The sequence below is a fragment of the Hemiscyllium ocellatum genome, chromosome 22 (genome assembly GCF_020745735.1).
Source record: "Hemiscyllium ocellatum isolate sHemOce1 chromosome 22, sHemOce1.pat.X.cur, whole genome shotgun sequence".
Taxonomy (NCBI): Eukaryota; Metazoa; Chordata; class Chondrichthyes; order Orectolobiformes; family Hemiscylliidae; genus Hemiscyllium; species Hemiscyllium ocellatum.
Window position 1 is genome coordinate 14,761,500 of NC_083422.1, and position 15,704 is coordinate 14,777,203.

At 40.7% G+C, this 15,704-nt stretch overlaps 1 protein-coding gene across 1 annotated transcript in view; it reads left to right on the top strand.

Moving 5' to 3' along the window:
* Nucleotides 1-15,704, top strand: part of papss2b (3'-phosphoadenosine 5'-phosphosulfate synthase 2b) — a 75,993-nt gene that overhangs the window by 27,374 nt on the left and 32,915 nt on the right. The window contains exons 2-5 of the mRNA XM_060841877.1: nucleotides 6,280-6,394; nucleotides 7,231-7,466; nucleotides 10,021-10,159; nucleotides 12,530-12,648. Of these exons, the coding sequence (XP_060697860.1) occupies nucleotides 6,280-6,394; nucleotides 7,231-7,466; nucleotides 10,021-10,159; nucleotides 12,530-12,648 (609 nt within the window). The remainder of the gene's footprint in view (nucleotides 1-6,279; nucleotides 6,395-7,230; nucleotides 7,467-10,020; nucleotides 10,160-12,529; nucleotides 12,649-15,704) is intronic.

Sequence of the window (15,704 nt, forward strand, 5' to 3'; positions counted from 1 at the left end):
TCGAGCAGTGATGCAATACAAATGCAATACTCATTATCTTGTTAGCACTTCCATCATTCAACATAAGGAGCAAAATGCTACCTATGGGTATTATTCCATCACTTATTGATTGCTACAATAAGAAATATAAGAATTCTATTGAGAGCTGTCAAATTAAGTAGTCATACCAAATAAAGCTTATATTTATATAACAAATTTCACAGCTTCTAAAAGCCCAATTCACAACCAGGGAATTACTTTTGAAGCTGACGTACTGTTGCTTTATAGAAATATATGACGATCATTTCCTGCACAACAAATTTTGCATGAAAACAAGCTTGTTGTACAAGTGAACACAGCATTAAGCTGTCCAGGAATTCAGATGGATATCCTTCTCCATGACTGTTTTATATTTTGCACCATGTTTCACCCAGACTGTGATTGCACCAATATCTCCCGTGTTCTCTTGCAGTATATATTGGGAGGAGCAGAGGGAAGTGAGATTTACTCGAGGAATGCTGTAAGAAGAATTTAATGATTCCATGTTTGAGTTTGATTTGATAAGCACCACTAATAGTTGGTTAAGAAAGCAGCAGCCTGAAGGCAAGGCAAGGCTTTAAGAACTGCATTGTGGTAGAGCCCAAATGCAAAAGGGAGGAGTTAGTGCAGAAATACGATGTTATTGAAAGATCTTTTTCATTATGAAAGAATCTCATAATTAGCCATAGGTCCTGTTGCTTCAGGATGTGATTATTGAATAACAAATAAGCTTGATTGAATGGTGCCACAATGTATGTTGAAAAATCATTCCTTATCCAAAATGTTTTACCCATGTCTTTGGTTTCTATTTCAAAAGCAATCAATTTATCTTTGAAGTGTAGTCAACCGGGTGAATGATCCATCTCAACCTTCTCCAGTGGTCCCCAATATCACAGATACCAGTCTTCAGCCAATTCAACTCACTGCAGTGATATGAAGAAATGGTTGAAGGCACTGGATACTGCAAAGGCTAAGGGCTGTGGCAGCATTCTGGTAATAGTACTAAAGGCCTGAGTTGCAGAACTGGTCACACCCTGAGCCAAACTGTTCCAGTCCAGCTACAACATTGGCATGTACCCAACAATGTGTAACATTGTCCAAGAATGTCTTGTGCGTGAAAAGTTGGAAAAATCCAAACCAGCAATTAGCAACCAATAAGTCTACTTTGAATCATCAACAACATGATAGAAGGAGTCAACAGCAGTGCTATCAAAAGCTACTTGCAAAGCAAGTGCTTAGAGACGTTCACATTGTGTTTTTGCATTGCCACTCAGCTCCTCACCTCACTTCAGCCTTGGTCCACACATGGACAGCAGAGCTGAACTCCAGAGGAGAGGTGAGAGTGACTGCACTTCACCTTAAGACAGCATTTGACCCTGTATAATATCCTGGAAATCTAGCAAAACTGGAGTCAATGGGAATGGGTGATGCATGGTGGATGAAATATAATGTGAATAAATATGAGGTTATCCATTTTGGTAGCAAAAGCAGGAAGGCAGATTATGTTCTGGATGGCAAGGAGGCAGGACAATAAGTCCTGGACGTCCTTGTACATTAGCTGTTGAAAGTAAGCATGCAGGTGCTGTAGGTAGTGAAGAAGGCAAATGGTATGTTGGTATTCATAGCAAAATGATTCAAGTATAGAAACAGGAATGTCTTCCTGATTGCACAGGACTTTGGTGAGACCAAATCTGGTGTATTGTATACAATTTTGCTCTTATCTGAGGGAGGGCATTAGAAGGAGTGCAACAAAGGTTTACCAGACTGATTGCTGGGATGTCAGGGCTGACGTTTCAATAGACTAAATCTATTATAACTATATTTACCAGGTTTAGAAGGAGTGGAGATCTCATGGCAACCTATGAAATTCTAGTCCAGTTCAGTTTCTGGTCAAAGTACAGAATCATAACCCTTGATATTGGGGATGTGGACTGCTTCAGTATTTGAAGTTGCAAATGATGCTGAACATTGTCTAATCATTAGTGAACATCCCCACTTCTGACTTTAAGTTGAAGGAAAGCTATTGATAAAATAACTGAAGCTGGTTGGGCCGAGAACACTATCCTAAGGAACTCTTGCAATCATACTGTCCGACTGAGATGTCCAGCAAACCACAACCTTTTGTGCCATGTATGATTCCAACCAGTGGAGACTTTAAACAGGGTAAATGCAGGAAGAATGTTCTCAATGAGCAGGGGTTCCAGGACCAGGGATCAGATTCTAAGGATAAGGAGGAGACCATTTAAGATGGAGACTAAGATAAATGTCTTCACCCATGTTGTGGTGAGTCTGTGGAATTCACAACCACAAAAAGTGGTTGAGGCCAATGTATTGAATGTTTTCACGACTGAATTAGATATAGTTCTTAGGGCTATATCTTCAGATCAAAGGTTGTGGGGAAAAAGTGCAGACAGAGTACTGAGTTGGTTGACTAGCCAGGATTGTAAGCTCAAAGGATCAAGTAGCCTATGACTGCTCCTATTTTCCATGTTCTATGAATCAAGGGAAAACTCTCCACAGGCTGGAGTCATACATGGCACAAAGGAAGATGGTTGTGGTTTGTTGGAGGTCACTCATCTCGGTCAGATAATATGACTGCAAGAGTTCCTTAGGGTAGTGTCCTAGGCCCAGCCAGCTTCAGTTATTTTATCAATAGCCTTCCCTCAACTTAAAGTCAGAAGTGGGAATGTTCACTAATGATTAGAGAATGTTCAGCAACTCCTCAAATACTGAAGCAATCCACCTCCCCCACTATCAAGTAGTAAGGCTCTATTCTGTGACCAGAAACTGAACTGGACCAGTCATATACATATTGTGGCTTCAAAAACAGGTCAAATGATAGGAATTTTGCAGTGAGGTACTCATTTCCTGTCTCTCCAAAACCTGTCAACTATCTAGAAGGCATAAGTCAGGAGTGTGATGGAATATGCTGCAGTTGTCTGGTTGAGTGCAGCATCAATTATGCTCCAAAAGCTCAACACGATCCCGGAGAATGCAGCCTGCTTGATTTGCACCTCATCCGCACCATCAACATTCAGTCACTTCACCACCAATGCACAGTGACAGCAGAATGTGCCATTTACAAGATGCAACAAAGTAATTCATCAATCCTCCTTTAGACTGCACCTTCCAACCCCATAACGTCTACCATCCAGAAGGACAAGACAAGCCGATACATGGATGCACCACCATCTGCATGTTTCCCCCAAAGCCACGTGCCATCCTGTCTTGGAAGTATAGAACATAGAACAATACAGCACAGAACAGGCCCTTCGGCCCACGATGTTGTGCCGAACATTTGTCCTAGCTTAAGCACCTATCCATATACCTATCCAATTGCCGCACAAAGGTCACCAATGTTTCTGACTCTGCCACTCCCACAGGCAGTGCATTCCATGCCCCCACCACTCTCTGGGTAAAGAACCTACCCCTGACATCCCCCCTATACCTTCCACCCTTCACCTTAAATTTATGTCCCCTTGTAACACTCTGTTGTACCCAGGGAAAAAGTGACTGTCTACTCTATCTATTCCCCTGATCATCTTATAAACCTCTATCAAGTCACCCCTCATCCTTCGCCGTTCCAATGAGAAAAGGCCTAGCACTCTCAACCTATCTTTGAATGACCTATTCTCCATTCCAGACAACAGCTTGGTAAATCTCCTCTGCACCCTCTCCAAAGCTTCCACATCTTTCCTAAAGTGAGGCGACCAGAACTACACACAGTACTCCAAATGTGGCCTTACCAAGGTCCTATACAGTTGCAACATCACCTCACGACTCTTGAATTCAATCCCTCTGCTAATGAACACTAATACACCATAGGCCTTCTTACAAGCTCTATCCACCTGAGTGGCAACTTTCAAAGAGCTATGACCCTAAGATCCCTCTGCTCCTCCACCTTACTAAGTACCCTACCATTAACCCTGTATTCCGCATTCTTATTTGTCCTTCCAAAATGGACAACCTCACACTTGACAGGGTTGAACTCCATCTGCACTCCTCAGCCCAGCTCTGCATCATATTTAAGTCCCTTTGCAGCTGACAACAGCCCTCCTCACTATCCACAACGCCACCTATCTTCGTATCGTCTGCAAATTTACTGACCCACCCTTCGACTCCCTCATCCAAGTCATTAATAAAAATTACAAACAGCAGAGGACCCAGAACTGATCCCTGTGGAACTTCACTTGTAACTGGGCTCCAGGCTGAATATTTACCATCTACCACCACTCTCTGACTTCGACTGGTTAGCCAGCTCTCTATCCAACTGGCCAAATTTCCCACTATCCCATGCCTCCTGACTTTCTGCATAAGCCTACCATGGGGAATCTTATCAAATGCCTTACTAAAATCCATGTACACTACATCCACTGCTCTACCCTCATCCGCATGCTTGGTCACCTCCTCAAAGAATTCAATAAGACTTGTAAGGCAAGACCTACCCTCACAAATCCGTGCTGGCTGTCCCTAATCAAGCAGAGTCTTTCCAGATACTCATAAATCCTATCCCTCAGTACCCTTTCCATTACTTTGCCTACCACCGAAGTAAGACTAACTGGCCTGTAATTCCCAGGGTTATCCCTATTCCCTTTTTTGAACAGAGGCACAACATTCGCCATTCTCCAGTTCCCTGGTACCACTCCCTTGACAGTGAAGACGAAAAGATCATTGCCAACGGCTCTGCAATTTCCTCTCTTGCTTCCCACAAAATCCTAGGATATATCCCATCAGGCCCAGGGACTTGCCTATCCTCAAGTTTTTCAAAATTCCCAACGCATCTTCCTTCCTAACAAGTATCTCCTCTAGCTTACCAGTCCGTTTCATACTCTTCTCTTCATCAATACGGTCCCTCTCATTTGTAAATACTGAAGAAAAGTACTCATTCAAGACCTCTCCTATCTCTTCTGACTCAATACACAGTCTCCCACTACTGTCCTTGATCGGGTCTACCCTCATTCTCGTCATTCTCATGTTTCTCACATACGCATAAAAGGCCTTGGGGTTAACCTTGATCCTACCCGCCAAAGATTTTTCATGCCCTCTCTTAGCTCTCCAAATCCCTTTCTTCAGCTCCCTCCTGGCTATCCTGTGTCCCTCCAACGCTCTGTCTGAACCTTGTTTCCTCAACCTTATGTAAGCCTCCTTCTTCCTCCTTACTAGACATTCAACCTCCCTCGTCAACCAAGGTTCCCTCACACAACCATCTCTTTCCTGCCTGACAGGTACATACATATTAAGGACACGTCGTATCTGTTCCTTGAAAAAGTTCCACATTTCAATGACATCCTTCCCTGACAGCCTATGCTCCCAACTTATGCTCCTCATATCCTGTCTTGCAGCATCGTATTTACCCTTATAGTACTGTCACTGGATCAACATCCTGGAATTCGCTTCTTAACATCACTGCAGGTCTCCAGAATTAATCTTTTAAGTCCAATATGTCACTTCTTCAGAACCCTAGTCTTTGATAACATATTTGTTGTCAGCCAGACAGTGCAACCATGGAAACCATTACATGTGCCAACAATTTGGCTTAATTTACTGGAGGCAATGGTGCAGTGTTAATATCATTGGAGCTAGTAATCCAGAATCCAGTGTTAATGTACTGGGGAATGAGTTCAAATCCTGCCAATGCAGATGGTGAAATTAAATGTAAAGAAAATATCTGGAATAGATCAGAAATCTAATGGTGACCATGACATCATTGTCAAACCTTTCTTTTAAAAAAACTGGTTCATTCATATCCTTTAGGGAAGGAAATCTGCTGACCTTCCTTTTGTCTTGTCAACTCATGAACTCCAGAGCCATTGCAACGTGGTTGACTCTTTAACTGCGGCCCTTGATGTTTTTTAAGATTTTATGTGAACGCTTAATGTTTGTGTTGGGAGATTGTAGATCTGCATGTGTTTTACACTGAAGTTGGTAAGCATCCAACATTCCTGTTTTACGATTGCAGATTAGTTTTAGTATGTAAACATATGGTAATGGTATCTCCTAAATGACTGCATCCTGTTTTTGTTAATCAGCTAGGACAAGTTTAAACAAACAGAAGTCTTCAACCATTCTTTTCCCAGTATCATTCATCAAAGAATGTGCCTCATGATTGTGCCTTTGCTTTATTTCGGCACGAGTAAAATTTTCATTTACTTTCTCTTTGTTAGTCTTCTAATATGTAGTAATTCTGGAAAACTGGTTGTATTGCTACTAAACTGTCCTGTCAGAAAATTGCTGATGTGTAACACTTTTTTTCCCTTACAGGAAATTCACAAATCCACCAATGTGGTTTACCAGTCCCATCACGTGAGTCGAAACAAGAGAGGCCAAATAGTTGGCACCCGTAGTGGATTCCGTGGTTGTACAGTCTGGCTGACAGGTAATGCATTGTCCAAGACTAGGATTCCAAAGGGAGGTTATATTGCACTCCATGGTAATTCTGTTTCTGTCTCCACTGGTACCAAGCCCTGCTGAGTCTGTCCAGCATCTTCTGTTTTAATTGTCTATGACTATTTCTGAGCACATATGATTTTTCATCAACATAACTAAGATAAAGATGTCACATTCTTCACTTTAATTAATCTTACAATGTCCAAGACACAAAGTGCCCTGTACTCTTCCAATCAGTTTATACAGTACTTGCAGTGTTGTGCTCCTGAAATTACAGCTCAGGCCTGCAGCACCAAAACTAGAAAGGGAGGACAGGTAATTTCAGATTGTAATAAAAGTGAGAATCAATTTAATAGGAAGGAGAATGGTGCTGGCACCATTGGCTTTTATAGTAAACATGTGGAGTGATATAGAATCATATAATCCCTACACTGTGGAAACAGGTCCATCTCCCTAATAAGTCCACACAAGCCCTCCAAAGAGTTTCCCACCCAATCCCATTTCCCCACCCTATTGCTCTACATTTATTCCTGACTAACGCATCTAACCTACACATCCCTGAATACTATGGTCAATCCACCTAACCTGCACATCTGTGGGAAGAAACTCACACAGATACAGGGAAAATGCGCAAACTCCACACAGACAGTCACCCGAGGCTGGAATCATGCTCAGGTCCCTGGCACCGTGAGACAGCAATGCTAACCAATGAGCCACCATGCCACCCCATGGTGATATAGACATGGTGATTATACTTGTGGATCTTTCCTTTGGGAATTTTAGAAAGCTCATTCCATCTCATTGACATCAGTACTTCCTGTTCAGGTCTATCGGGTGCTGGAAAGACCACCATTGGATTTGCACTGGAGGAGTACTTGGTAACCCACGGTATTCCTTGTTACTCTTTGGATGGTGATAATATCAGACAAGGACTGAATAAAAACCTGGGGTTCACCTCTGAAGACCGTGAGGAGAATATCCGGCGTATTGCTGAGGTGGCCAAACTGTTTGCAGATGCTGGTCTTGTCTGCATCACTAGTTTCATCTCTCCCTTTTCAAAGGTAAGCTCATTGGACAGAAGTGTTCTAGACACGAGAGACCTAGCTAGCTTTTCTTCCATGTCTTGATTGACTGAAGTCAATGCGTTTTAAAACAAATCTTTAACCCCTGAGTTCCATAATTTCCAGAAGCAGATAACAGACAGGTCTTCTGAAACAGTGAAAGAACTGCGAATGCTGTAAATCAGAAACAAAGACAGAAATTGCTGGAAAAGCTCAGCAGGTCTGGCAGCATCCGTAAAGGAAAATCAGAGTTAACATTTCAGGTCCAGTGACTGTTCCTCAGAAACATTAACTCTGATTTTGCTTCACGGATGTTGCCAGACCTGCTGAGCTTTACCAGCAACTTCTGTTTGTGTGCCACATTTTCTTGTAAGCTTTCAAAGAAAGAGAAATGTTAATAAATTAGCAGCCAAATGTGTACATGACCATACCCAGTTGCACAGATAAACTCGCACTCAAGAAAAGATTGGATTTACAGAATTGGTATGCATTTGGCTTCAGGATTCCACGCATTCTCTCTTACATTTGTTCTGGGCTCAAGATATTGCCATTTCATTTAACGTCCTGTAGGAAGGGAAATCTGCCATTCTTACCTGGCCTGACCTGCCCTACACGTGACTCCGGACCTACAGCAACGTGGTTGACTCATAGCTGCCGTCTGGACAATTAGGGACAGGCAATAAATGCTGACCTAACCCTGATCTCATGCACAAATATAAACAAAAATTATGTCTCAGGAATATATTCAGAGAGGGTATTTGTATTTAAGTGACTTCAAAAAGCCTCGACCAGACAAGATTAGTTTCGACAGTTGTAGTTCCCTGTGTGCCAGCAGGAAAGAAAAAGTCAACTCCATGTTCTTTTCCAGTGAAATTCCTCTTTTGGGTTTAGCCTTTGTAAACTCACATTTAACTTGTACATTCGTGAGGGGTGAGCATGACAGAAGAAAATGACATGCTCTATTATGTAAGTTCATTTTGGTCTCCATCCTCCAGACAACCGAGTTAATTATATATATATTGAGATTGCTGACCATCTTCCTCTTAAAACAATGTCTAATTCAACATGTCAGCATTATGCTTTTGAATCTGAAATTTAACAACCTGCATGAATTTCCTGTAAACTGTTGCTATTGGCCAAACATTTTGAGAGGAAGGAAAATGCCTGCTGGAAAGGAATCTCTCAAGAAATTCACATCCTGGAAATAAATGAAGACGCAACATTTTATGGTGCTATGGAGTTGCCTGCAGAATAGGTTTATCCAACCTCTTAATCAAAGAGGAATGTTTGGGTCTGAGGCTCAAAAAACAGGAGAGTAGGAGAGAGAAGTGGTACACCTTTTGAAAGCTCCAGATATACTGAACTCCTCCATATACAGCTATTGTACATTGGAAAGTTAATTACCAATACAACAAAGTACCTTTTACATGGAAGATACAAGAGACATAATGGCCTAGTAGTATTATCACTAGTTTACTAATCCAAAGATGACCCAGGGAATGTTCAGAGGACCTGGCTTCAGATCCTGCCATAACAGATGGTAGAATTTGAATTCAGTAACAACCTGGAGTTAAGAGTCTTATGAAAATCATGAAATTGTTGTTGGTTGTTTAAAGCACCCTTCTGATTCACTAATGTTCTTCATGGAAGGGAAGCTGATGTCTTTAACTGCTCGGGTTGACCTGTGACTCCAGACTCCCAGCAATCTGGTTGTCTGTTAACTTCCTCTGGACAATTAATGGACAATAACTGTTGACCTAGCCAATGTTGCCCAAATCCTGTGAATGAATAAAAAAGTTAATAAGTTTCTATCGAAAAATGGTATGTTTCTAAAATCTACCTTTCTGTTTGAAAAACCAACATTTTTTAGAAATATTTTAATAAATGCTGGGTACATCCAATCCATTGACCCTTACTTCCTGAATTTCAGACTTGATAAATGATTGTTAACAACAAGAGATGTAATTATTGGATGAATAAGTACATTTAACTGTTCAGAACTGTCAACTTAAAAGAACCTAATGTCCAAGCTTCTCTCTAATTGTTAAATGCCAATGCAGAAAGAAGCAAATTGATCTTTAAGATATTATTTTCAAATGTTTCAGTCAAGGTCATTTAGGGGGGAGACACCTCATTTGATGCCTTCATTACCGTGCTCACTATAATGGGTGTTTTAATTATTGAAGCCCTCACCAGCTCTTATATTAATGTGTTATTATGAAAAGCTGAAGATATGTATAAAATACATCCATAGAGATTATCAGACAGAACATTTGCTGCTGACTCCAAGTGTTGCTGTGTATTGTTAACAGGACATGTTTTAACAAAGACCACTTAAACCATATATTTGAAATACTGAGAAGGGCAATGTTATGCTAAACCATGGAGTACAATTAAAACAACCTGATTTATTATCTGGATAATTTGCTTTGCATTGACTTCAGCACAATATAGTTACTTCCTGGGCTGACTGGATCACAAGACAGCGTCAGTGGCCTCTGATAACTATCACAAATAAACAGTATTAATTTGGTATATTCGTTTCCATCTTCAGGATCGTGAAAAAGCAAGAAAAATTCATGAAACGTCCAGACTTCCATTTTTTGAAGTCTTTGTCGATGCTCCTTTAGATATCTGTGAAAGTCGTGATGTGAAAGGTCTCTATAAGAAGGCTAGAGCAGGAGAAATCAAAGGTATCAATCTCATACTATCAATGAAGAGCTGTTGTGATAATACTATTGACTCAATATTTTCTGATAGCTGTGAGACCTTTCTCTACTACTGAAAATTATGGCTTTGAGGATTGTTGATGGTTATCAGTTAAGTGAAGAGTTTCAAGAGTATCTGTACAGTATACACGCAGCCCCATTTTGTGCAGTGAAACAATGTTCATTTAATTTGGCTGTCCGTAAGACATGTAAAAAAATGTATTGGTATTTTACATCTAATCTACAGCATGACCTTGCAGTGGCTTTGCAAAGAGAATGCAGGAACATTAAACAACTGCAGTCAAAGTTGCACTGATTTTGAACTTTGAGCAGAGACAATGCAAATCTTAGACAACTATTTGTGAGGAAATGGCCATTCCAGTTTAATGTCCAAAGGGACAAGTTCACTCTGCTGCCCCATTACCGTAATGCACAAGCATGAATGCTCAAATTTTCCAAACCTGGATTTTCAGTATGGGTTAATTAGCCCAACTGTTTATGCTTCACTAGGCAGAAGTGGGTACTGAGATGCTGGAGATTAGAGTCAAGGTTAGAGTGGTGCTGGAAAAGCACCACAAATGAGGCAGCATCCGAGGAGTAGGAAAAACGACGTTTTGGGCAAAAGCCCTTCATCAGGTTGTTGATTCCTGATGAAGGGCTTTTGCCCGAAACATCGATTTTCCTGGTCCTCAGATGCTGCCTGACTTGCTGTGCTTTTCCAGCACCACTCTAACCTTGTTTATGCTTCACATGTCTCCACTTGCCCACTCCGTCTCACAGTATGCCTTAACGGCCCTTCCACCCTCATGGATAATTCTAAATATTCATGAAGTGGATCTGTACTATTGACCTCAGCCTGTCCATATGGCAGTGAGTTCCATTTTCTAAACACTCTCTGGACTAAAAGATTTCTCCTAAAATCCTGGCAGGATTTCTTAGTGACTATCCTACTTTAATGGCCCTGGGGCAGAGTGGCAGGATTTTCTGCACCAAAAAGACCATCAGACATAGAAACAGAATTAGGCCATTCAGCCTATCTGCTCCATTATTGGATTATGGCTGATATGTCACTCATCCCACTGCAATCTCCCAGCTCTCTGGTCCCAGTACCACATTCGGGCTGATGGTCATACTGAAACTGTATCTAGTCCAAGAAAAGAATAGCTAAGCGCCTTCCACTGGGACCAAGACAGAAGACACTGCTGGAATGTGACAGGGTGAGGAACATTGTTGCAAAGGAGTTGGGGAGTGGATGGTGGTAACCTCCACGAAGTAGAGCTTGGCATGATAGAGTGGTGGGCGTTGGACTCTAATTGGAAAAGGGAGCCTATGAAGCAGAAATAACTCCACTCCCTTTCCCTCTAACCTCCTGAGTGTCCGCCTCCCATCCTAGTCACCAACCTATTCCTGCTAAATAAAGATTTATGGCCAACGTTGAGTGTCCCTTAAGTGACCTGTAATTTATCTCTTAAGAGCCTAAATGGGGGACAGGGTGTATGGGTCACCCTTAGGCTCGTCATTTTGGCCATAGAATTGCAAGGAGATCAGGGATTGGGAAGTAGGTGGCAAGAAAACCAATTGTAGAATTTGGCAACATACTCCCCAAAAACCCTTCCACCACACCAACCGCAAATACATGTCCTCAGAATTCTAACGTAAAAATTTAAAATTCTACTCTTGCATTTAGCTGGCTCCACAAATGGAAACATCTTCTACCCAGGAAACACTTCCCCTACTAAATTAGCCCTCAGCTTTTTTTTTCAAGGATCATGAATGGAGCTCAGGTCTTATCACTCCAGATGTAAACAGAGGAGTTGCATGTTCTGTCTTTTTAAAGTTAATAGGTGAAATATAAAGTATGAGACTCCTGAGCTTTCTAGACTATCTCAGAAGTGCATCATCCTCTGTACTCCACTTCTGGGGCCAGGATGTGACCTGGGCTCATTGATGCAAGCACACAAAGACTTCTTAAATTGCTGCGGGGATCACAATGAAATGCTGATGGTGCTTTTAACTCACTTTCACTCTGGGTACAAATTGAGAACAGAAACACGTGTCCCCTGGCCAAGTGTCTCCAAGTTAGATTGTCTTGCTTTGTCCTAATGCCCTGATTCAGACAGCTAACTCAGCACATGGGCACTTTTGGTTTATGTAATGGTACACCAGTGACCTTGTAATCCATTGGGCTTTTGGAGTAGATGAATGGTTGATGTTATATAATGTTGGATAAGCTATTTTGTTTGAAAGTGTCTTAGGTCAATAACAAGTCTGCTAACAGCTTAGGGATTTGCATATGCATGTCTTCAAGTCACGGAGTCCACTGCTTTACTCAGTTTCTTTTATTCATTTGTTTAGGATTTACCGGCATTGATTCAGAATATGAGAAGCCAGAAAGTTCAGACCTGGTGCTGAAAACAAACCTCACATCTGTGAATGAATGTATCCAACAACTGGTTGAGCTTTTAGAAGAGAGGGTAGGTAAAATGTCTCGGTATTGTTGAAAATTATATCTAGCTTTCTGAAAATGAAATAGCAGCTTACAAGTCAACAGCTGTTTCAGAGTGAACTTTTTTGTTGATATTTCTGAAAACACACAAATAATGATAAGACAGGAAAAGATCCCTTGGTCCATCTAGTCTTTGCTATGAAGCTCGTTGCTCTGTATTTTACTTTCCTGACCCCATCCAAAACCATGGGATCCACCTAGAAATGTGAAAATCCAAGGCAATGTAAGGAAATAAAAGCAAAAATTCTGACCCGCTTTGGCAGTCAAAACCAAACCAATTACTCTGGCTGATGTCAGATATTGTGTTATAGGTTATCTTTGCTAACCTGCTCATCAGCTCACTATATTCATTAATACTGAATTCATTTATTCATAACCCTTTATTAACCCGTTCTTTAATATAACACGGTTTCATTCATTCATTCATGAAACCACGTTCTGTAGTGTATTTTACTATTGCAAGATAGACTAAACTAACTGTCAAAACAGGGTTTATGTGAAATTGCATGCATGAATGAAACTCAGGTTGGCAAATAGTAAACAAATCTCACATCCCAGCTGTGGTAATCAGTTTAATACCCTTTATTCATTTATGAAGTACAGGTACAAGTTCTAACTTATTTACAGCATATAGACCTAGTATTTTTTACTAACATTTACTAACCTAAAAGACAAAAAGGACTAACACCTCTTAATTATGCAAGCAGACTGGACAGACACTCTTAATCCCATCAGGAGTTAGCAGTTAGCACCCGTTTTAACCCAACTCCTGTCTCTCAGGACAGAAGCCCCTCAGACCTTTGTGTACTATAGATAAAACAACATAATACCATAGCAATGGAATTTTAATATATGTAAAAACTGTGTATAAAGAGGCTACTGCAAAAACTATATTTCGGGATTCTATTGCCGCCCTGAACTACTGCAGTTACTGAATAAAGAGGCTATTTTTGCCACTCACTAATTTTGGTCATTACTTGAACATGATCCCACACCGAAATGAACAGCACAATATTTTTCTAAGTTAAATATTATTCACCAAATGTGGGTTCAATTCCTCAACAGACTGAGAACTGTTTGTAGTAAGTCAAGCAAATGCAGTTTCAGATAGTTCCCTCATCACCATGATCAATAATAGACTCAGTGATAAAATTTGTTCCAATAAAAATTGCAAAAAAGTTGTTAAAGAATTAATTACTTTTAGTTTCCTTCCTTTGAATGTGGAGCAGTTTAGAGCAAACAACAATTTAGTATTTCAAATTGTTTCTTGGTAATATGAACTTGCGTATTGCTGAAAAACACACATTTCATTGAAGTATTTAACCTTGAAATCATCAGGATAATCCCAATAATATCAATGTAAAGGGGAATAAGGTGTTACCTTGTATGAGGAGAGAATACTGATCAGTTGACAAATGAATGTGATTGGTAGCAGTGTTGCCATGGAGATTGCATTAGTAAATGATGATTGACAGTTAAACACTGAACTTTGTTCATGTTTAAAGTTGGCAGATTGGCTGTGACCAATCAAGGAATTGCCCTTAGGATTGAATCAAAGAATAGCTATTACTTATTGTGTTAAAGTGAGGCAGGTCCAATGCGTGTACATTTGTTTTTCTGTACAGGGTTTTGTACATTAATATGTGCTTAGATTTCAATCCGCAGAAGTGCGCAGGATTGTCAGTCCAACTATCATTCATAAATTGTCAGTGTAATTCTTAGCACACTTGGGATTGTTTGGCAGGTGCTTTCCAATTGCAGAATCATGACACTCATTCATGTGCCACATTACTCATGTGGGGTATAGGCAGAACATTTATTTGGCTTGACAGCAGCAACAGCAGTTAGTGGCAAACACTTCCTGCGTTGCTGCTCTGATTTGGAGATGCCAGTGTTGGACTGGGGTGTACAAAGTTAAAAATCACACAACACCAGGTTATAGTCCAACAGGTTTAATTGGAAGCACACTAGCTTTCGGAGCGATGCTCCAATCACCTGATGAAGGAGCGTCACTCCGAAAGCTAGTGTGCTTCCAATTAAATCTGTTGGACTATAACCTGGTGTAGTGTGATTTTTAACTGTGTTGCTGCTGTATATGTCACAATTTGCTCAACCTTTCTGAGATACATTATCCTTCCAGGGCAACCTGAGGTAGATGGGACACTATTCAGGATTGAAACTGACAGCCTTAGACCCGTCATGGGTTTGTACAATATAAGCCGGAAATAATCAGACCAAAGTAGCCATTACCTTACAGGATGATTTTGAAATGCCTTATTTCAGCATCAAGCTTTCATGGTGAGCAAATAACTCAGGCCCTAGTTGTAAGTATAGAAATCCCAACTAGTGAATTAGTGTAAAATGGGTTTCTAGTAATGAGTAGTAGAGAAAGGCCTGGCAGATTTCTCAACTTGGATATCGAAGAAAGGGGAGCTTATTTGGACCGCTGCATTTCAAAATCAATCCGCATGCAGGATGGAGCCCAGGACTGTAAGCGATAGTTTTCTGGTAGTTACTCATGAATGGGTAAAAGGTCTTCACTTCCAGTTCTAAAAAGAACCAATTCATTTTATAACAAACATGAAGTGAAAGTAGTTAGAGAGTGAATGGGGAGGAGGACAGTTCATACGCATCAGTGGAGAGAAAGAGTTCAGGTATCTGTAAGCAGTGAGGAATATCTAGAACTCCCTGCTACAGATGAGATGCTGTGATTGTGGCCTTGAGTCATGAGAGTGCAGTTTGGATTTCGAGCTAGAACCTAGAATTTTTGTTTATATAAATTCTGAGACAGCAGATGCCACTGTGGTGATGTTAGTTTGGATCCATACACTAGTTATTCGTTCTGATAGTTAAACTGTGAACAGTTTAATGAACAACATTAGATGGACTGAATTTTAAAAAAACACAAACAAATTGCAAATGCTGGAAGTATAGACACATAAAACAGAAACTGCTGGAAAATCTCAGCAGGTCTGGCAGCATCTATGGGGAGAAATCAGAGTTAGCATTTTGAGTCCAGTGGCC